Source organism: Urocitellus parryii, chromosome 4, assembly GCF_045843805.1.
Source record: "Urocitellus parryii isolate mUroPar1 chromosome 4, mUroPar1.hap1, whole genome shotgun sequence".
NCBI lineage: Eukaryota > Metazoa > Chordata > Mammalia > Rodentia > Sciuridae > Urocitellus > Urocitellus parryii.
This window is the reverse complement of record NC_135534.1, coordinates 54913254-54936506: the sequence shown is the minus strand read 5'-3', so window position 1 is coordinate 54936506 and position 23253 is coordinate 54913254. Positions and strand designations below refer to the sequence as shown.

The 23253-nt window shown below is 35.6% G+C and overlaps 1 protein-coding gene across 3 annotated transcripts in view; it reads right to left on the bottom strand.

The window, feature by feature from the left end:
• Window positions 1-20900, bottom strand: part of Ric3 (RIC3 acetylcholine receptor chaperone) — a 38788-nt gene extending 17888 nt beyond the window's left edge. For 2 of the 3 annotated variants that reach the window (XM_026409591.2, XM_026409590.2), the window contains exons 1-4: window positions 20777-20900; window positions 10058-10281; window positions 8965-9037; window positions 6854-6947 (exon numbers count right to left, since the gene is read on the bottom strand). In XM_026409591.2, coding sequence (XP_026265376.2) covers window positions 6854-6947; window positions 8965-9037; window positions 10058-10281; window positions 20777-20900 — 515 coding nt within the window. The remainder of the gene's footprint in view (window positions 1-6853; window positions 6948-8964; window positions 9038-10057; window positions 10282-20776) is intronic. The other variant, XM_026409592.2, reaches the window with a different exon arrangement.
• Between the last annotated feature and the right edge of the window lie 2353 nt (window positions 20901-23253).

The following is a 23253-nucleotide window of genomic DNA, read 5'->3' as shown; positions in this document are numbered from 1 at the left end:
GTCTCACAAATCAGGGCTCTGCCCATAGATATTCACCTATGGTTTTCATGACCCTATGTGTGGCATGGGATTTTCAACAGCCCAGGTAAAATTTTTTTCTTTTTTAGGGCATGAGGGCCTATTAAAGCCTGGGTAACTGTGAGTGGAAGCAATCGGGTAAGGACAGAAAGGCCAGAGAAATATAACTGACGTGTAATTAGTTTTGTTACGCATACAAACAATCATACATTGGATAATTTATATAAAACAATTACCTCACAGCATGGTCTTTAGTAAGTACTTAGTTAAAATCAACTATTATTTATATACTCACACAGATATATTGTATATATACTACTTTAGAGAATATTCTAGATAGTAATAAATACTGCTTTCTGGACCACAAGAAGGTCAAGGCTCCTGGGCCTACATTGAGGCAAGGTTCATTCTCAAAAATATAATTTTGGCAGCACTATAGATATTATAGGGAAATGCCAAGAGAGAAGGCTGCAACCTAAGAATGGCCACTCATCTATCCAGCCAAAGATGGGGCCAGTGAGCTGAAAAAGGGACATGGGGCACTAGTATCATCAAGAATGACAAGTGGGGGGCTGGGGATATAGCTTAGGGGTAAGGTGTTTTCAATCCCCAATGTATCTATATTCTCCCTGCCCCCAACATACATGGAATGGAAAAGAGAAGGGTAAGGTAGAACACCAGCAATTTCCTGGGGCAAAGACTCCATAAATATGCCCATGAAGCTGCAGAAGGGACCTCTGATACATCCTCCTGCATGAGATTTTGCACTCACCCCAAAGTTCTTCCAACATTGTTGTTAGAAGGCCTAGATGAAACAGAATCCCTCTTTGTCCTTAATCTCACATTCCAGTTTTATTGCCCTTAATCTCACATTCCAGTTTTACTGCCCTGGGTCTTCCAACATCCATATATTCTTAGTTATTGCCACTTCTATCAACCTCTTGCAGCCACCTTTTCAGATCCTTAGCCAGCAAGGTAACAAAAGGAGTGTGCCTTCTCTGTGGGGCATCCTAAAGGGCTAGTGTTGGGGTTTAAGTGTGTAGAGTTTAGTTCCTTCAGCTTGACACTTTGTAAGAAGTTGTGGCTGTGATTTAGGTCAGCTGAAGGCATGTCTCGCTAGGAGGAGGAAAAGTCCTCTTTTCTTTATCACAAGACATAAGCTTTTGCATGGTTTGGCCTAGAGGAAGAGGCTTCCTGTATATTGGACCTGGGAACAGTACATTTGGGGATTAGATAATGTCTACAAAGAACTTTGGGAAGGAGGGTACTTATCAAAAAGAACAGGAACAACTTGAATTTAGCTCTGTGTATCCGATGAGGTATGATATTTGGGCTATGTGGGTGAAGTGTTACTGAAGAGTTGCTTGCTTTGTTAGAAGAAGAATATAAAAGAAACATGCAAATAAAGCTCAGCATGCAGTTGCAATTGCTGCCTTGGCTCTGCATTCCCTGTGTCCCGGTGATTTCGCGACCCTTACCCAGGGACCCAAATGCACTAGACGTTCACAAGTGGCACCCGAACAGGGACCCTGCTGGATTGTCAGGAAGGGTAAATTATTTTTTTTATATTACACAGTGATAGGACAATCTTTATCTTCTCCTTTTTTATGTATTCTTAGACATTCACTTGCCATTTATGGTATTACTATTTCTCATTCTGATATAGAGATGTATCTTGAGGTGGTCAAGGAATGAAATCCCTGGTTCCCGGAGGAAAAATCTATAAATATGGATAATTGAAAACGGGTCCGTCATAATGTTAAAAAGGCCATAAGGCAAGGCAAAAAAATTCCGGTTGGTTTTGGTTTATCTGGTCTATTTTATATACAATGTTTAAAGCTATAAAAAAAAAAAGATTAATTGGCAATTTACAAAAAGAACTAGCTCCTTCTATCCTAGATCTCCCTCTGGATATTAGTGAAAAGGAGGAAATAATAAAAGATACGCAACAATTGACTCATAATTCTTCACAAAATTCTGCTGATTTAATTGGTAATGTGACAAAAAAAACAAAAGTAAAAACGACGATTGATAATCGTTCCGTCTCGGAGCAATTCAAACTTGTTATGAAGGAGGTTATGGGACGTCTCAATAAATTAGAAGCTAAAGCGGACTCTAGGCCTTTATCAGGAACCAGGCCCTCTGCCCCTCCGGCCATTAACCCTTTTTTGACAGCTTCTTTAAAAGCTGTCCAGAAAATGGACTCAAAGCCTTCTGACGATGAGGACAAAACTCCTTTCTTTGCTTTTCCTATAATCAGGCCTAATCCAGCTAATGGACTGACACATCCACCTCGGTGTGAGGGGATTAATATTGATCATATTGACAGATTTAAAAAGACAATGACAATGTACAGACCTAAGTTAATGTTTTTCTTCTCAGTTCTATTTTTGATCAACTGTAAAATATTTAAATATTACAATCAAAATTTCACCTAAAATAGCTATAAGGCCTTTATTGTGTTATGTGTACACATTTGTATTATATGTTGTATGTCTGTTTGTGTATATGTCCATATATCATGTACATGATATAAAAATTAATATATATGTAAAAAACACTCATAAAAAATTAAAAAAAAAATAAATCCAAATATTTTTAATTCACTAATTTAAATGGTTCAATTTAAATTGGGTAAACAGATAAAAAATGTCTTTAACATGTTAATGACTGATATGCTTTGGTTCTAGGACTTTTCTTCAACAACAACAACAACAAAATGGCTAACATGGTTCATTATACTTGTCTAATGTTTTGATAAAATAAGTAAATTAATTAAACATAAAATTATTTGTTTATAAATATTTGTTAAATATCTAATTAATTTACAAGGTTAATATGCTAAATGTTAAATATACCATTAAATACTTTTAACTCCTTAAATTACATTAGATAACATTATTAATAAATTTTTAAGTTGATAAATAATATAAATAAATAAATAAATGGTTCTATATATTCATCCCTAATATATAGACACTATATTTTCATAATATGGTAAACAAATGTGATTAATTATGTACTACAAATAACAAAATATCTCTTATTAAAATGAAATAATTTGCCTAAATTCAAAAATTTACAAAAATTATTTCTAAGAATAAATAAAAAAAATTAAATACATGATAAAGAAGGTCTATGTACGTTGGCTATATATGTAAATTTTTGAACAAATAATCTTAAAAAAAATTAAAAATTATACAAATATAGTTAAATAACAACTGTTATTTTACAATATTCTATTATGTTATTGCTTTACGAGCTAAACTTAATTAATATAAAAACATCAATAGTAATTATGATACTATTACTCTTCTTTATATATTAAATATGTTCATATTTTCCAAATATGTAAGTCATTAAGATAAAAGCTTTAAAAAGCCTTTATCAAACTGGTGTTCTCCAAAAGGTTACATGATAATTTTAGACTTATAAAAATAACATATTGGAGATTTATTTATATCCTTTAATGTTCTATAACTGGGCCTATTATCAATAAGATATATAAAGTTTTATATTACTTTTTACACTGAGGTACAATTTAAATGTATTTTTTAAGTTAATAAAAACCCTATCTACATAAAGGTTAATATTATAAAACACAAATTAAAAAAATTAAAAAGGAAAAAAATGACAGATTTAAATATGCACTTGTTTAGACATTTACAAAATCAACCTAAAGCATTGTTACATCAAGCCTTATTCATTTTAAATTTCCTTAATCTTCCAAAAGGAGAAATATTGACAAGAGCAAAACGACATTTTGAGCAAAAAACCTTAAAAACAGTTCATGAACCAATCTGGATAAAAAATGCGACAGATGCTAAATGGCAGCCAGGGATTTTACTTTGTAGAGGAAAGGGCTATACTTATGTTTCAACAGAAAATGGACACCGACAGTGGCTCCCAGGGCGGTAAATCCAGACCCGTCACAATCAGAACGACACCAAGGGGGGCACCCTATCCACTACCCCAGCCGAGGAAAGGAATCAAGATCCTGAGCTTGATGTTCCGGTGACAACAATGGCGCGTCTCCATCTTGGGGCCCAACGTCGTCGACATCCTAATTTCTCTCCCTTACCTACGTGGGGTCAAATTAAAAAGCTGAGTGGGGAAGGGCAAAATGTGCTACAACGAACGGGGAAAAGTTGCACCCCAGAAAATTTATTTCTGGCCATGTGTGCATTATTGATAGTGTCTTCTGCTTCTGAAGTACAAAATAATAATACTCACTATTGGGCCTATATTCCCAATCCACCTTTGCTGGAACCCGTTATTTGGGGTAACATGGATACTACCTTATATACTTCTCCTGCTCTTTTATCTTCCCCTTGGAACAATTTAACATATATAAATATAAATGATGAAACACCATTTAATTTCACTTATAAGAATAATAACAGTAAACCTATATGCTTGGGCGTTCCTCCTTACTTACAATTAGATTGGCAACATTGGATATTAGTTAAAAATTGAAATAATGGTTCTCGAACCCGTTTACAACGGCTGTCTACATGGTCCATTAATATGACTTGGGATAATATAACTAAACAAAAATACCCTATGTTCCCCGAGTGCCCTGATTTTACTTATCAGGACTTGAGATACTCCCCTTTTATATGGCAGGAATGTTTAGGTAAATTCGGAAAGATATTTCAGGATATTATCATGTGGGATCCTTATGGGATGTTCTTAAAAAATTGTTCAGAATGAAATATTACTGCTTGTGATTTATCTTCTACATACAAAATCCCGTCGAAAGAGAGATAAAATGAAACCATTTGGAACGACAAATTAATGGCCTGGGGTGATGGCAGAATTGCTGACCCACACTTGGCTTCAGTACAGTACCCTCATCATTTACAAACACATTTATGAAAGATTACTGCTACAACTAAACCTGTAATCTTGTCTAATGGCTCTTTCTCTGGGACTAGTCAATCTGCTGCTTCTTATAATTTTACTGTATTTAAAAAATATAATATAACTATATGTGCGCCCATGCCATATCTGTTCTTAATTAAAAATGTTACTTTTGATGAAAAAATTTTATGCTTTAATTGTAAATTGTATACCTGTATTAATACATCTGTTCCTATTCTTTCTGGTTATTCCATTGTGCTGTTACAACAAGGCTCTCACATTTGGCTTCCTGTGAACTTACAAAGACCATGATCCCAGGATCCTGTAAATACTTTGGTTCTGAAATTTTTTAGATGATTGTTAAAACGTACTAAACGATTTGTGGAAGTTGTAGTTGCTGTAATTCTAAGTCTTATAACAGTGGCTACAGTTGCTACAGTTTCAGGGATAGCTTTACATACTTCTTTGCAAACAAAATATTTTGTTGAGAAATGACATAAAGATTCACATGAGTTATGGCTATCCCAGGTTCAAATTGATTCTAGACTTCAAACTCAAATAAATATTCTAAAATAGACAGTTAATTGGTTAAAAAAAAAGATACTCACCTTAGAACAAGAAATTAAATTAAAATGTGACTAAAACTCAACTTCTTTTTGTATAACTAATATACAATATAATCAAAGCTTACACAAATGGAGTGCCATACAAAATTATCTCGATGGTAATGAAACAGCTCGATTAGTGATTGATTCTTTACAAAAGGATATATTTGAAATTTTTGAAAAAGGGTTTCAACATGATGATTCTGTACAAATAGCTAAATTGTTTTTAAAACAGTTAGAGGGATTAAATCCCAAAGGAGTTGCTCAAAGTCTTACCCATACGGCTGGAGAAATGGAAATAGTGTTATGCCTAGTTATTATCCTTTTTGTAATAACATACTGCATGTGCATAAGACCATTTCAAACCTCTATATTAACTTTGTGGAAAGCTGTTTTGGAAAAACAAAAGAAAAAAGAAGAAATTATTAAGGTTTAAGTGTGCAGAGTTTAGTTCCCTCAGCCTGACACTTTGCAAAAAGCTGTGGCTGTGATTTAGGTCAGCTGAAGGCATGCCTCGCTAGGAGGAGGAAAAGTCCTCTTCCCCTTATCACAAGACACAAGCTTCTGCATGGTTTGGCCTAGAGGAAGAAGCTTCCTGCATACTGGACCTGGGAACAGTACATTTGGGGATTAGATAATGTCTACAAAGAACTTTGGGAAGGAGGGTACTTATCAAAAAGAACAGGAACAACTTGAATTTAGCTCTGTGTATCCGATGAGGTATGATATTTGGGCTATGTGGGTGAAGTGTTACTGAAGAGTTGCTTGCTTTGTTAGAAGAAGAATATAAAAGAAACATGCAAATAAAGCTCAGCATGCAGTTGCAATTGCTGCCTTGGCTCTGCATTCCCTGTGTCCCGGTGATTTCGCGACCCTTACCCAGGGACCCAAACGCACTAGACGTTCACAGGCTAGTATGGTTCTTGACACCTATTTTACATGTCTAATTCTCTATGGGCAGTCAGTCAACACAAAACACAAATAAATGCCTAATGTGATGATAGTTGCTCTCTTCTGTCATCTGGTCTCAAACAGAAAAAACAATATTCGACAATCTGGTTTTAACTGAAATTACACTTTTTTTTTTAAGATAGCCAGGAAACTGTCTTTCTTAAAAACAGATTATTTTATCCTTTAGGATTTACTCACATTTTTCCTTACTCTGACAATAATTTGTGACACACTAAACTCATAAAAACAAGTTGCTTGATAGTATGAAAATGGAAATGTTCAGCAAGATTATGTAAATAACAAATAATTTGACAATTAAACAAAATGAAAATAAGTGGTCCATATATCAAAGAAATGAAAAAAAATTTTAATTCATTCTCTAAATGGGAAATGAGTCCTATTAGATGAAAACCTACCTCTCCCCATTAGGTCCCACTCTGTTGATTAATTTTTCCATGGCTTCCTCTGTCTCCTTCAGTTTTTCTTGAAGTTGTACAAGCTCAAAATTAGCTGCAAAACAAGCATCAATCTAAGAACCAGCAACTGTATACTCCCTAAGCCCTTTCATGAAAAACCTAACCATGACACTATGGTAATCCAGGCAGGTTCATCTCAGAGAGACCAGGAGTCTCTCCAGTTAGTCTAATCAGTACAAAAAGAATACAGAGGTCTGTATACCAAGATCTATAGAATAGATGTTTAGTGAGTGGTGAATAAAATCAGTCTCTAATAGTTATATAGCAGGACAAACTAAAGAAAATACCCAGGAGTGAAAACATACCCCTACATAGCCACACAAGAAGAAACTGACGATAACTATACATTTGTGATCTAAATGATGTTTAAGGGTAAAGTACAAAAGCTATAATGTACTTTTGAAAAGGAGTTAAGACATAAAATGAGTACTATTTTATCTGTAAGTAAGGTCTGAAACATATCTGTAAGAAAACAGTTTAAACATTAGACTTCATCAAAAAAGAACTCCTCAACCAGTGCTAAAACCTCTGCCCAAAGTTTTCTACCTTGGTTATCTGGATAAAGAGCATGCTATGCTATGTAACTCTGATTCCCAGATGCAATTTTTCTCAACCAGGGTCAGTTGGGAATACGTATATCTATTGAAGAGAAAAAATATATCACTTAATCAGTAATTGAAATAAACTTTAATGCAGTAGGAAAATAAAATGCTAAATGAAATGCTATTCATTATGTAGGTAATCTACTTTTTCTATTTCATACTTCGAGTACTCTCTTACCCAAATATATTCAGAAGGTCATTATAAATATAATATTTCAAAGGCCTTTTAATGCTTTTAGAACAAACTCTCATGCATACAGTTAACATTTATAAAGTGTCTACAGGACATAGTGCTTATTAGGTTATTTTTTTCCTGCATGATTCAAAATTAAAGGATAAGAAGCTATATTAAACTATTACCATTACTACAAAAGAGCTGCTCTTATAAATTCATTTGATCTACTTCTGTCTCAAATGCATTATGTGACAAGATATATAACTTGCTACTCTGTAAAGAGCAAATTTTTAAAAAAATTACTGATATATTTATCATCACTATCTCTCCTAAAAACATATAGCTGCTTTCTTCAAGGACTCCTTGACTAAGTTTCCAAAAAGGATGCAGAATATGACTGAGATATCTAATTTCACAGAGAATCCAGGGGAATCCAAAGCCTTTATGTACTAAGCAAGATGCCTCTGTGGCTCAGCCTCATTTCATTTTGCTGATACCTTTCTTTAAAAATGTCTGATGAGGATTCATTATTCAAAGGAGAAAGTAGCAGTCTGGTCTTAATCCACTCAAGATTTCTTTCCCACAGCTGTAGTACATCAACACCCTCTAGACCTCCATAAGCTCAAGAAATTGTATTTGCCAATATCTTACTCAAGCCATCTGATTGCTCCTTCACAGCCACCCAAACTGATTTCCCATCGTGCTTATGGTAAGTCCCTTCTTTCTAAACTTTTCACAGGTTATTTTTCCTGATGTCCTTTCTAGTCTATAAATTCTTAGAGGAAAAAGTTATGCTATATACATTTCATCTCCCTAGAGAGCACAGAATACTCTAGTTTGGCAATAAATATTTGATGATTATGTTTCAAGAGCCTCAAATCTTCACTCTTTCCTTAGAGCTAATAACTGATTTGGACAATGATGTGATTTCTCTGCCTCAGTTATCCTCTCTGTGAAATAAAGGTATCTGCTACCAATATTTTGAGGTATGGAAATGAGAAGTAACCCATTCCGAATGTGAAATACTAATTTCCCAATACAATAAAACAGTAAACTATCAGTTCTGTACTTTCTGTAGCATCCTTCCCTTAAAAGCCCAAAAATCAATAAGGAAACTTTTGAGAATTCCCAGAGCTAAGATAAAAACAGCATCAGATGAATTTGGAACAACGTTTAAGAAATGCTGTTAAGACATACCATAGATTGTCCCTCTGACTATATTACTGCTGTCTGACTCAATAACACTTGTGAATTTATTGAGAAGAGACACTTACTAATTTTCCTGTGGGTGTTTCCAGGTGTGACACTAGAGCATTTCCGATCCTCTGCAGTTTTCCCCTTTGAGAGCTGAGAATTGAAGGAGGTACAGCACATCAACAGCAGCTCAGAACCTCAAAGTCATGGAACCCTCATATTAAATGGAAAAAAAAAAAGGTTGGGAGATAAAAATTAAGTCAGAAATCAAATGAAGTAGCAGTATTAGAGAAACATCTTTTTTTAAAAGCCACTGAGAGATTTGAGAAGGTACCCAAGTAAATATTATTAAGGTATAGGGAAAAAAAAAATCTTCCAACAGGTCATTTGCTTTGCCCATGCTTATCTTAAAGGGGATGCTAAACCCCAGGGGCATTCTTGCAGAATCAACTCTGGTGGTGTGCAGCATTCCTGGGCAAGAAGAAACTCAAATCACCTAATCTTACTCTAGTTAGGAGTACAAAGTGAAGCTTCTATCTCTACTTGATAGTGCATAGGACTGTGGCCTACAAAAGCCTGCCCAGAGGTGGAATTTAATTGGAAATCTCTTTTTAAAAGACCCACACCATGTCTCCCCAGAACTAGGAAATATCAAGCTCAGTTTCAAGATAAGATAGTTCTGTCCTAGGAGAATTACTAGAGAGGATATTAAAAATAGCAATGGCATATTAGTGTGGGGAGAAGGAAAACAAAGTCATATTAGTACAATCATTATTTGGTCTCACAGTGGCTACCTGGAAATCACTGTGCCAACCCTAAGAATAAAGCTCTTCAGCTTGCAAAGATACTCAGTCCTTTTTTTTTTTATTTTTAATTTGGCTTTGAATCACATTTCTCATTGGACTAGAAACTGGAAGAACCAAGCCCAAGTCTTGGTTTTGCCTTTTTAGTTGTTAACTGTGGGGCACTCGAGTTCTGAGCCAAGATTTCTCATCGGTAAAGCTGAAATAATGGCTATCCTAAGTATCTCAAAGAGGAGGCAAGGTTTAAAGAGATGATGGACTTGAAAGAGTTTGATAAACTTTAAAGAGTTTTAAATGTAGATGATTTTTATTAGACTAATATTAGATTTTCTCTCATAAAATATGATATAATTAAGATGATTCCACTTACCTTAAATAGAATGTACAGTATATATAAAAAAATCCCAAAGCCATAGATTGGAATAATCTGCCCCATCAGGCCTCTTCCACTACTTCCTCCAGTACCTCCACTTGATCCTTTGGCTTTTGCAAATGCCTCTGCAAGGTGAGACCTCTGGAAACGAGCCCCAGGGGTTGGGCCATCTGAGGGTGCTGGGTGATGATGCATTACAGGTGGAAATCGGCCCAATTTTCCTGAGAAAACAAATTAATTGATCTTTATCTCTTCTACTATTTTAAATACATTTATTATGAAAACATCTCATGCAATGATGTACAAATAACAGAAGCTAACACAATTTTAAGGAAAAAAAAAAAGTCAAGCCCAGGGGCAAATGCCTATAATCCCAGTGACTTAGGAGGCTGAGGCAGGAGGTTCAGGAGTTCAAAGTCAGCCTCAGCAATGGTGAGGCACTAAGCAACTCAGTGAGACCCTTTCTCTAAATAAAATATAAAAAAGGGCTGGGGATGTGGCTCAGCGGTTGAGTACCCCTGAGTTCAATCCTTGGTACCAAAAAAAAAGGAACTTGATTAAAGGATACCAATATGGCATGGTAATTGCTGCTGCTCACCAAACCCATTTTCTCTCCCTTCTGGGTCCAAAGCTAAACCATATTTTTCAGCCTTCCCTAGAGTTAAACAAACCATGTGAATATAAATGATTGTGCTAGTTCAATACTTGGCCTACTAAATCTCCCAAGTATTCAACTTTAGGGTCATAAATAAAGAAAAATGAAGATAAGGAGAAGATTTTATAACATTTAAAACTGAAGGGATTACTCCTATATGGCTAACAATATATAAAATGATGATTAAATTCAGAGTAAAGCAAATGAGTAAAATGCAAATTAAAATAATGGTACAGCACTTTATACCCACCAGAAGGGCAAAAATTAGGATGGTAGATATAGCAAAGTTAGAAAAGATGTGGGGAGGCAAGAAATCAATGCACTGTGGGTAAGAATATAAACCGATACAGCCACTTTGCTAAGTGATCTATTTATACTTAGTGACATTAAGCATGTATAGGCTCTATGATCCCGTGATCCCTCTCTGGGGAATAAATCCCTAAGAAATTCTCAAATAAGGTTATATATATGCAAATTACATACTATAGACCTGTGTGAGAGTGTTCACCGTGATGATAATGCAGCAGGAGCTTGAAGTAACATTGATTTCCATATTGGGAGCATGAAAAATCAACATGGAGTGGATATAAATAAATAATTCTATGTAGCTTTTAGAAATCACACTTTAGATGTGCCTATAAATATGAACACATCTTTAAAAATTGCTAAATATACTGATTTGGTAAAAATAACAAATACCATATGTAAGACTGAACACACACACATAATTATATATCCTGCAAGCAAATATGTAGGACAAAACATAAAACATATAGGAGTGGATGCATCTGAGCTGGGAAAGGAATGAATATGTGGCTTGAGGATAAAGGGTTAAAAGCATAAGAAAATAACTTTATACTGACAAAGTTAATGAAGTGCTAAGAACTAAGGACTATCTTCAAGCCAATTCTCTGCTCTTGTGGTAAGAAGGAAGAAGGGAGGAAGAAAGGCAGGGAGGCAAGATAGCTAACTCTTGATCTTGGAAGCTGCTTTCTGCCTATGTCCTTCTCAACCAAGCTCTACTCTAATAATCCTTCTTTCCTTCCCAATATTGACTTTGGATGACATGAAAATTATGGAAAGAAATGCTTTCATTTAAGAATGAGTCAGCAACAGAAGCACAGCTTTGGACAAAGAATGAAACCATGAAGTCACCATCTCTTATTCTGAGTGTTGTAACTATGTCTCTTTTAAATTGTGGAAGATCTTATTATTATCACATAGTGAGAACACTTTAAGGTTATTACTCCTTTAAAAAAATGCCTAGCAAGCATACAGGAAGCTAACCTCTCTCTAGAGAATCTGATATATTGAGAAGCTAGTGTTCAATAAACCAAATTTAATATTTATAGTAATATGTTGTCAAATTTCATTTTACTGTATTGAGAACACTGTCTTTAAAACCTGGCATAAAATTAAAAAAATAAGAAGTTAAAACCAGATAATGACATAAAAGGCATAACTTTGCATTTTTAAAACTGAAGAAAAATAATGCTAAATATTACACATCTCTTCATAAACTTTTCTAGATCTCTCAGCCATGAATATTTATTTAATATTTATTATGTTCAAGATTCTGCCACAGGCCTGGCATGGTGGCACACACCTATAATCCCAGTGGCTTAGGAGGATGGCAACTTCAAAGCAAGCCTCAGCAAAAGCAAGGCACTAACAACCCAATGAGACCCTGTCTCTAAATAAAATACAAAACAGGGCTAGGGGTGTGGCTCAGTGGTCAAGTGCCCCTGAGTTCAATCCCCTGTACCCCCCAACATCTCCCAAAAAAGATTCTGCCAAAGGTAGAAAGAGATCTATAAAAAATATAGAAATAATAGTTCTCAAATGGAATAATGATGTAAAGCCGCATGTCCAAAAAAAGATCAGCATCAAGAGCAGGGTATCATAGACTTTATTATATCTAGACAAACTAAATGTTTAAATATTAAAAGGATGCAAAAATGTAATTTTAAAAAGAGTTAAATTAAGTCAGTCATTGAAGGGAATGAGAGATTAAGACCAGCAGAGAAGTTAAGGCACACCAGGAGAAAAGAGAGTACATAATAAGGAGAATGAGAACAAAGAAACCAATAAGTAGGGTTAAATACCAAATTAATTTGGCTCCATTTAGGGAAGTAACAAAAGGAGAGGAAAGTAAAGATTGAAAGAGTGCAAAGAAATTTAAATGCTAACTTATGTGGAGTATAACTCTACTACCACAGAACATTGTTCAGGAAATTGATATAGTCTGAAAGATACTTGAGGGGGATTAACCTAGGGTCTGGGAAAACAGCAAAAAGTCTCTTACAAAGGACACACCAAGGAAAGAAAAATACAGACCAATATCCTTGATGAACTTAATAAATGCAAAATACTTAATAAAATATTAACGAATCATGTTCAAAAACATTAAGAAGACTATACAACATGACCAAGTTGGTTTTATTCCAGAGATGTAAGATCAATAAATGTAATTTATCACACAAATACAAAATTAAGGACAAAAATCACTTAGTCATCTCAATAGATTCAGAGAAGGTCTTTGAAAAAATTCAACACCCACTTATTGTTTTAACATAACACTAAAGAAACTAGGAATAGAAGGAATCTACTTCAACATCATAAAGACTAAATATGAAAAACCCAAAGCCAATCTCATAGTAAATGGGAAAAAACAAAAGCATTTCCTTTAAAATCTGGGACAAGACAAGGATGTCTACTCTCATCATTCCCATTTAAGAAAGTGCTAGAAATTCTAATCACAGCAATTAAGCAAGAGAAGGAATAAAAGGGATAAAAATAGGAAAAGAAGTCTAATTATCACTATTTGCAGATGATATGTCTTAATTTAGAATATTCAAAAAAATTCACCAAAAGACTGCTAGAACAAATTTTTTAAAAATTTGGCAATGTAGCAGATTATAAAATCAACTTACAAAAATCAATAGCTTTCTAATATACCAAGAATGAATCTGCTGAGAAAAAAAAAACAGAAAAACAATTCCATTCACAATAACCTCAACAAAAAAAAAAAATAACTACTAATAAATCTAACCAAGAAAGTAAAAGAGTTCTACAATGAAAACTAGAGAATAAGATTGAAGAAAGAAATTGAAGACTCAGAAGATGGAAAGACCTTCCATGTTCATGGATAGACAGAATTCATATTGTTAAAATGGCCATACAAGCAAACCAATATAAAGATTCAATGCAATCCCCATGAAAATAGCAAAGACATTCTTCACAGAACTAGGAAAAAGTCCTAAAATTCATTTGGAAATAAAAGACCCAGAATATCCAAAGCAATTCAAAGCCTTTTTTAAGCAATGCTAGATGGAAGCATCATAATACCTGAGTTCAAATTAGACTACAGAGCTATAACAACAAAAACTTCATGGTACTGGCATAGAAACAGACACATAGACCAACAGTACAGAATAGAAGACACAGAAACAAACCCACACATCTACAGTCCTTGACAGATCCCTGACAAAAGTGCTAAAAACATACATGGGAGAAAAGATAGCCTTTTTAACAAATGGTGCTGGGAAAACTGGTTATCCATATGTAGAAGAATGAAACTAGATCCTTATCTCTTATCTTACACAAAAAACAACTCAAAATGGATCAAAGACCTAGGAATTAGACCAGAAACTATGCAACTCCTAGAAGACAATATAGGTCAGAATTCCAGCTTTTAGGAACAGGCAATATAAAGCTCAGGAAATAATGCCAAGAGTGAATAAATAGGATAGCATCAAATTAAAAAGTTTCTGCACAGCAAAGGAAACAATTAGGAATGTGAAGACAGAACCTATAGACTGAAAGAAAAATCTTTGCTAGTTATTATTATGACAGAGGGTTAATATCTAGAATATATAAAGAACTCAAACACTTTACACCAAAAAATCAAACAACCCAATTATTAAATGGGCAAATGAATTAAACAGACTTCTCAAATGAAGAAACAAATATGTGAAAAACTGTTCAAAATAACTAGAAATGCAAGTCAAACTACACAGAGATTTCATCTCAATCTAGTCAAAATGACAGTTATCAAGAATAAAAACAATAATAAATGCTGGAGAGGATGTAGGGAAAAAAATCACATTTTACACTGTTGGTAGGAGTATAAATTAGTACAACCACCATGGAAATCAGTGTAGAGGTTTCTCAAAAGACTAGGCAAGGAAGCACCATAAGACCTAGCTATACCGCTTCTTGGAATTTATCCTAAAGAATGAAAGTCATCATACTATAGTGATACATGCATATCCATATTTACAACAGCAGCACAATTCACAACAGCCAAACTACAGAACCAGCCAAGGTGTCCATCAGCAGATAAATGGATAAACAAAATGTGGTATATAGACACAATGGAGTTTTATTGAGTCATAAAAAAAAATTATGTCATTTGCAGGAATAAGTCAGGGTCATGTTTTCTCTCATATGTAGAAGTTAGACAAAAGAAGTTGTAGAGGCTGTATTTAATTCCACATTACTTAAGGTATATGCAAGGATAAGAGCTCTGACTGCCTCTTTCTCACCATTTTCCTCCAAGGGCTCCATCTCCTTGTATGCCGCTTCTACCTAACTCACATTGTTGTCTGCTCATTTTTCATCTTTTATCAACTTCCTGACAACCACTTCACTCAATATATTACTGAGAGAGATGATCATGTGTCTAGGTTACTTAGCACAGGGCTTAGCTCATGGACTCAGAATACATTATCTATCACTGTTTTATTACCAGGGTAATCGTCAAGCATTATTCCAACTGGTCTTGTCATTTTGGTTTCCACTAACACAGCAAGAAGCTATGTTGCAGCAGAATGAAGGCAGCAGAGTGAAGGAGAATGACCATCCTTTCAGTTAGTCATTGGTTAAGATCCTAGCTATGAAATGGCTTGACACTCACAGCTAGGTCCTGTCAAATTCCTTTATTCACAAAGAATTTCAACATATCAAAATCAAAGAGGGCCATTCTGTGACATGATGGATCAAAAAAAAAAAAAGACCACTCTGTCTAAACACAGACAAAACATGAATATTGTCCAAGCTACAAACATCCCCTAGTGCTAAATAAGTGACTGTCACTTCTTCAATTATAGCTTTAGCCTTTTTCTAGTCTATCCTCCCTTAAGACAAATCCTATTAAGATACTCATCCTCTACTCTATTGGTCTTCCTTCTATTTATTTATTTTTAATTGGTGCTTTATAAAAACACACAAAGATGAAATTCACTGCAGTATATTTTTACATGCATGTAGTATAATTTTGTTGAATTTATTCCACATTTTCTCCTCTTTTCTTTCCCATCTCCCCAGGTAGAAGAAGGAAAACAGGGGAATGGAGGAGAGGGCGAGAAAGAAGAGGTACCATGCATGCATGATTATCTCAAAATGAATTCAACTGTTACGTAAAACTATAATGCACTAATAAAAAACACTTAAAAAGATACCCAGTCACAGAATTTGGCCCACTTCATCCAATTTAGAGCAAAGCCCCAATCTTTCTCAAACTCACCTAACAAGCCTAAATCTTGTAAGGTTTTTCCTAAAACTGTCTTACTGAAATAATTCTCAATGGTTTGCATTTTCCCTTACTGCAACAAATACTAAACCCAAAACGTTCAACTATAGGTATGTTCCTGGTAGTCTCTAGTCAGAGGACAAAAATGAACTAAGAACTTATTGAATAAAAGTTTAGTGTTTTAATTATGTTTGGGTTTCTCCCACAGGGCATACTTTGGGTCTTGCATGTTGAATTTGTTGAACTGGACTGGATAAATAATACTGTTGCCTCAAGATCCAACCTAGTCACTTGCAGGGCTAAAAAATAATTCTTTTGTTGTTGTTTGTTTGACCTCATTATGCTGCCAGTTTTCAATTTTGCAATTTCTAGAAAAGAAAATGGCAATGGGGATTACTGATCATTACTATTCTCTTGGAAAAAAATGCCTAATTTAATGTATTTACAAGTTCTCAAACTGCTCCCACTGTTTTCTCTTCATTTACATAATATATTAAGAGGAAAATGACTGTTTGAAATCAAAATAATTTTCTAATTTCTTTCTCCTTTGAACTTTCCTTTAGAGTAGATCTGATGTTTCACTAGGAAAAAAGAAATGTTAAGGCACCAAAATAATACATTTAAAAAAAAATACATTTGTTCTCAGGCACTTATTGGCCAATATATAGGGAGTTAATTTAAGACAACAAAGAATTATGTATATGTGCTATTATATATGTATGAACACATATACATAAGTGTGCCTTTGTATTTCCATAGCTCAGAGAGATCAAAACTCAGTAACATAGGATTCACTTGATAAGAACATAGTGACAAGAGTATGAGCTATTCCAGGAGAACAAGGCCACTGGAAAGTGATAGAAAAGGAACTCTAAGTGTTCAAAGTGAGGTGCTCACAGGAAAACATGAACAGGAGGGATGCCAAGATATGTGATTATGGGAACACAAAAGGCTCCCATCCCAGTGCAGGTGGTAGATAGGACTCTCCTGAAGCCAACTATAACATAAAAGCAGCATACTCTCATCTTGGAAGACCTCAACTACCCTGGTACCTATTCAAAGTCTCATTCAGCTAACCCTGGAACAAGTGACAAGTTTTTGACTTAACATGCTGACATACTTATATTCCACTCAAGGTATATATGCTAAGCAGAGGAACTGCTACTCTGAGCAAAATGGTTGATAAAATGAAAGGAGGACCTTAAGAGAATGAAACCATGCCATCTTAGTATTTGTAGCAACAAAGGTAGGAGTTGTGTGGAATAGGGTCTGGGAAGGCAGATGAAAGTGTTGAAAACAAGACATTCCATGGCAAGAAACTCTTAAGAGGAAAACTTTTAAAATGCACTTCTGATTGGGTATTTCAAAAATTTTCAAACAGATAGGAAAAGGGGGGAAATAAAGCACATTTTCTGTGCTTTTACAGATAATTCCTGTAAAAGCACAGAAAATGTTGAACAGAAAAACACATAATCAACACAAAAAAGTGACAAGACTTGGAAAAGCTACAAGAGAAGGCCAAGGTCCAAAATAAACTAAGATTTACAAAAAGGCTAGCAAAAGAGGTATTTTTAGTGATGTTCAGAGAAAAAGTTCAATTTGCCCCATAATAAAATGTAATTGCTGAGAAAGCAGAACTTCTTACTCTTCACTTATATGCTCTCTATCAAAGAAGATGACTATGAGTTAAATAGGGGGGAACTGTCAATTCTAAGGTACCAATATATACTACATTGAGGAACCCTGAAAACATGTTAGGTTAAAAAAGCCAGTTACAAAATATCATAGGCAAATTAACAGAGACATGAAGTAGATTAGTGATTGCTCAAGGCTGGAGACAGAGCAACAGAGAAGTTGGGGAACTATGGCCAAAAGGTATAGGAAATCTTTAGGGATGATGAAATATTCTAAAATTGATTATGGTGATGAGTGATGGTTGCACAATTCTGTGAATATACTAACTCATACACTTTAAATAGGCAAATTGCATATGTGAATTAGATCTCAAGAATGCTGTTACAAAACAACAACAACAACAAAAAAAAAACCTTTCCTCTTCTATGAGACTTTTGTTAAAACCCAATAAAACGGACCCTTACACATATGTATCTTCCCCATGTAGATTTGAATTGATGCCATGTCTATTTTCTTATACTAAACTTTAGGTTCCTTGAGGTAAGGATTTGCCTCATTTTTCTTGAAATGCACAGTGTTATTATGTACATTGTGTGTATACTATGTGATAGCATACATCATAATATTTGTTAAAACATTCTTAAAGGCTGTCATGTGGAAAGGGGACTGTATTTTTTTTTTTACACACAGCAGACAAAAATGAAAGTACAATGAAACAAATTTTATTAATTTCCAAATAATTGGGACTGTCCCTTTCTTCAAAGCAAGGACTTCCAGGTCTTTGAATTCTCTGAATTGATAAAGTTTTGTGTGTATGTATAAATAGTACACATTTTTTTCTAGAGAGAAAATACATAGCTTTCATCAGATTTTATGTAACCCAAAAATAATTAGGATTCATTGCTTTAAAAAATGTTAATGTACTAGGAAAGAAATGTTTAGGTAGCAAACCTCAGGTACTAGCATGTATCATTCAAGGTAGTTTTTTTTACCTAGTCAATTTTACTTAGTAGTTTTTAATATAAAATGAAAACTGACAATACTAGTAGCTTCACAATCTTAAACATTCATTTAGATGTTTTTATTGACTTCCCACTACAGCCAGGTGCTAGTAGTAAATGAATAAGATAAAATCTCTACCTTTGCAAAGTTTACATTTTAAAAGGAAGAAAAAAAACCAAGTAAACAAATAAGAAACTTTCATCTCACATATATGTCTGTTATATGGGAGAAAAAAAGCATAATAGGAAACAATAGGGAAAGAGAGTTACTTTATCTGGGGTCATCAGGGAAGATCTCTTTAAAGAGGTTGAATCTAAGCAGAAACTTGAATGATAAGAAGTAAGCTAAGGGAAGAGCTTACTTCAGGAATAAAAAGAACAGAAAGTGCAAAGATCTTAAGATACCAGCACTAGAGTTCTTAGGGGAAGAAGCCATATCTAATTTCCACTCTAGACTCTCTATTACATTCAGAAGAGTGTTTCCCACTCACATGCGATAATACTTGTTCAAGATAATTCACCAGCCAGGCCTGGTGGTGCATGCCTTAATTCCAGCAACTCTGGAGGCTGAAGCAGGAGGGTCACGAATTCAAAACCAGCCTCAGCAACTCATCGAGGCCCTAAGCAACTCAGTGAGACCCTGAATCTAAATACAAAAAGGGCTGGGGATGTGGCTCAGTGGTTGAATGCCCCTGTGTTCAATCACTAGTACCCCCTCCCCCTGCAAAAGATAATTTGCCATAATGGGAATCCAACCCAGTAAAAACAAGTATTTTAGAAGAATCTTCATTGCTCAGGGTCATCATGAATTTACTCTTCTTCTAAGCAGACAAGGTTACTGGATACAGTTTGAATTTTGCAATAAAGACAAAAAAAATATCAAATATGAAAAGATGTTTCAGAAGTCTAGTATAGGCATAGTCTTATAAGCATGAAGACTATCAAAAAGATTCTGTTAACAAAATCATGCCCTTCACTCCTGGAGCTAAGTGCTATGCACGCACAGTATTTGTAATGATGCTTGTGGGAAGATGGAACTACAGCCAACATGCACAAATTAGAGTGAAGGGGATTACAGTTCAAAAGGAACTGTCCAGCAATCAACAAGTTAAACATTAGAGAAAGTGTTCAGAGACTTTAAAATCATGTCTCAAGGATTTTACTGGGATGATTTACAAGAAAAAGTTACCGGCAGAACTTTATGACCTAAGGAGACTTGTTTTGGTTCCTTCTCCCAGCCTTCAGCATATACGCCTTTACATTGATTCTGCAGAGCCCCCAAATGCATTTAAAAAGGCGGATTTTTAAATATCACAATCATGCCAATAACAAAGAATTAACAGATATTTAAGTACAGGAGACGTAGTATTTTGCTAATCTACTCCTCAGGAAGTGATACTTGATTTATTAAAATCTTCAAGTTCTAGCTTTAAAAGCACAAAAACAGCGCTCAACATCACGTTAAAAACCACCGATTCCAACTAATTTATTTTCTACGAAAGCACGACAAAGAACACAAACTCTAAAGGAAACCCTACTGACCCAAACAAAGCTCGTGAACAGATGATGATAAACTGAGTTGAGCAAGCCACTGAGTGAAAAACGAAGGATCTGCAAGCAAACTACCGCGTGCGAGGCCCCCGGGAAGGGAACCCGGCATGTGTGCATTCCTGGCCACGCGTGTGGAAGACCCACTGGGGGTTCCCGGGGGCAGGTGGAACTGGGCTGCCGCCCGCTGAGGCCCAGAGAACCGGCCACACGCCGTCTTGCCTACCCTCTCTGAAGGGTTTGACAGATATCTGGGCGAAGGCCGGAGACTCTTAGCGTCACCTCGCTCAAGCAGCACTGGCGGTCCTCGCCGGGCGGCTCACGGGGAATTAACTGGTTCTTACCTTCGGGAGCTGGCGGCGGCTCCTGCCGCTTTCCGCGAGACAGGAAGGCCTTGGGCAGCAGCAGAGACACAGCCAGGATGAGCCCCGAGGCCAGGGCCACTCTCTGCACTGTGGAGTACGCCATGGCTGCTCCCAGTGGCCTCTCCCCTTGGCCGCAGGTGAAGACTCCAGTCACAGCTGGAACCGGAACCGGAACCGTGGCGCGGGCGCCCGTCCTGACCAAACCGCGGGCTACCCGGATGGCGTCACGCGAGGGACAAGGTGCGCGAGGCGGACCTGACCTGCAGCTCCGGAGTGGTTATCCGTCACTCTAAAGGGTACCCTCACCCTCGCGTTTATACTAACTGCAAAGTCCTGAAGACCCTCATTGTTACACAAAATTACATATAAGAGTTTGTGAGGGGAAAGGGGGGGAAAAAGGAGAGAATTGAACAACAGCTGATGGGGTAGAGAGGGAAGATGAGAGAGGGAAGGGGAGGGGGGACCGTAGGGGATAGGAAAGGTAGCAGAATACAACAGACACTAATATGGCATTATGTAAAAATGTGGATGTGTAACCGATGTGATTCTGCAACTTGCATTTGGGGTAAAAATGGGAGTTCATAACTCACTTGAATCAAATGTATGAACGATGATATGTCATGAGCTTTGTAATGTTTTGAACAACCAAAATAAATAAATAAGATGGAAAACAATGAAAAAAAAAAAAGTCCTCCTTCTCCCTTATTCCCCATGCCCACCTGTCACCGAGTTCTGTGCATTCTACCGCCCAAACATCTGGCAGTTTTGCCCCTCTCTCTGTCCCACTGACACCACCACTTATCCCCACCCCTAAACCATACCATTGATTTCCTCCCTACCGTGATGAACTCTGTCTTCCAACTTCCACTCATGGCCCCTTGCGTCCATATTCCATCTATAGCCAAAGATGATAATACTAAAATAAAGAACTAATTATCTCTCTCCCCAACTTAAAATTTTTCAATAACTCTCCAATATCTTCAGAACTACAGTTAAATGTCTTATGACCTCAAGGCCCTGCGTGATCCTGTTTTATCAATGCTCCATCCAAACTGGGTGATTTGCTACTTAGCATATTTTTTATTTCCAGAGAACTTTTGCTCATGCTCTTGCTTCTGCCTGGAAAATTCCTCATGTCATCCCTACCTGTCAAAAACCTCTGAAGAAACAGATTAAAACAACTAATTTCATGAAACTTTTCCAGTCATCCTCTTCATTCATTACAAAACCTTCCTTATTTCTTATTGTCTTTATTCATTTGCTTAACAGTCTTTTAGTGTTTAATTATGTACCAAACCCTGAATCTGGCACTACTGATGAATAAAATGGGTTCCCTTGTGGAAGAGATAGATATCTAAACCAGAAAATTCAGGAAATATTCTGGACTCTGGGGCAGTCAGCTCAACTGGAAGGAGGACAGGTCAAGGAAATCTCTTAAAAATGGTGAAATTTTTAGTTACTTAATAGACAGGTGAGAGGAATTAGAAGGGTATTAGAAAATAACTCAAAGCTAATGTATGAAAGCTCCAAGATTCCTATTTTGTTCAGGAAATCATCAGTAATTTATTTTGGCTGGACCATATAGTTGGTGACAGGACACAGAGTGAAAACACTTCAGTAGGAACTATGTTCTAAAAAGCTTAGCTAGAACTTCCAGTTAACCATGTCAGATCTGACACTTGAATTTATCTTCGCTTGCCCAAGACACTTCTCAAAAGTGAAAAGTAAAGACATAGTGTATAACCACAAGATAGAAAACATGACAGCTGATGAGAATTGTCAAAATTATGTAAAATGCACAGCAAGACTGTATAATAGAAACATAGTAATTATGTTAGAAACATATGTAATTATGTGGCATTTATACACAATGGAATATTACTGGGAATTAAAAAAATAACAAAATCATGGCATTAGTAAATAAATGGATGGTGTTGGAGAAGATAATGCTAAGTGAAGTCAGTCAATCCCCCCAAAAAACAAATGCCAAATGTTTTCTCTGAAATAAGGGGAGTGATTCATAGTTGGTTAGGGAGGGAGAGCATGGGAGGATTAGATTAATTCTAGATAGGGAAGAGGGGTGGGAGGAAAGGGAGGGGGAAGGGGATTAGCAAGGATGGTGGAATGTGATGGTCATCATACAAAGAACATGTTGAAGACTTGAATTGTCAACATACCTTATATACAAATAGAAATATGAAATATTGTGGTATATATGTGTATTAAGAATTATAATGCAAAAAAGTACATGTATAATGGCATAAATTTACATGAACATACTTTATATACAGAGATACGAAAATTGTGCTCTATATGTGTAATAAGGATTGTAATGCATTCCACTGTTGTGTATTTTAAAAAATAGTAAAAATCAATAAAAAATTCTAGTAGCCACATTTTTAAAAAAGTTAAAATTAACAGGCAAAATTCATTTTAACATAGTTGAATTTAAACCA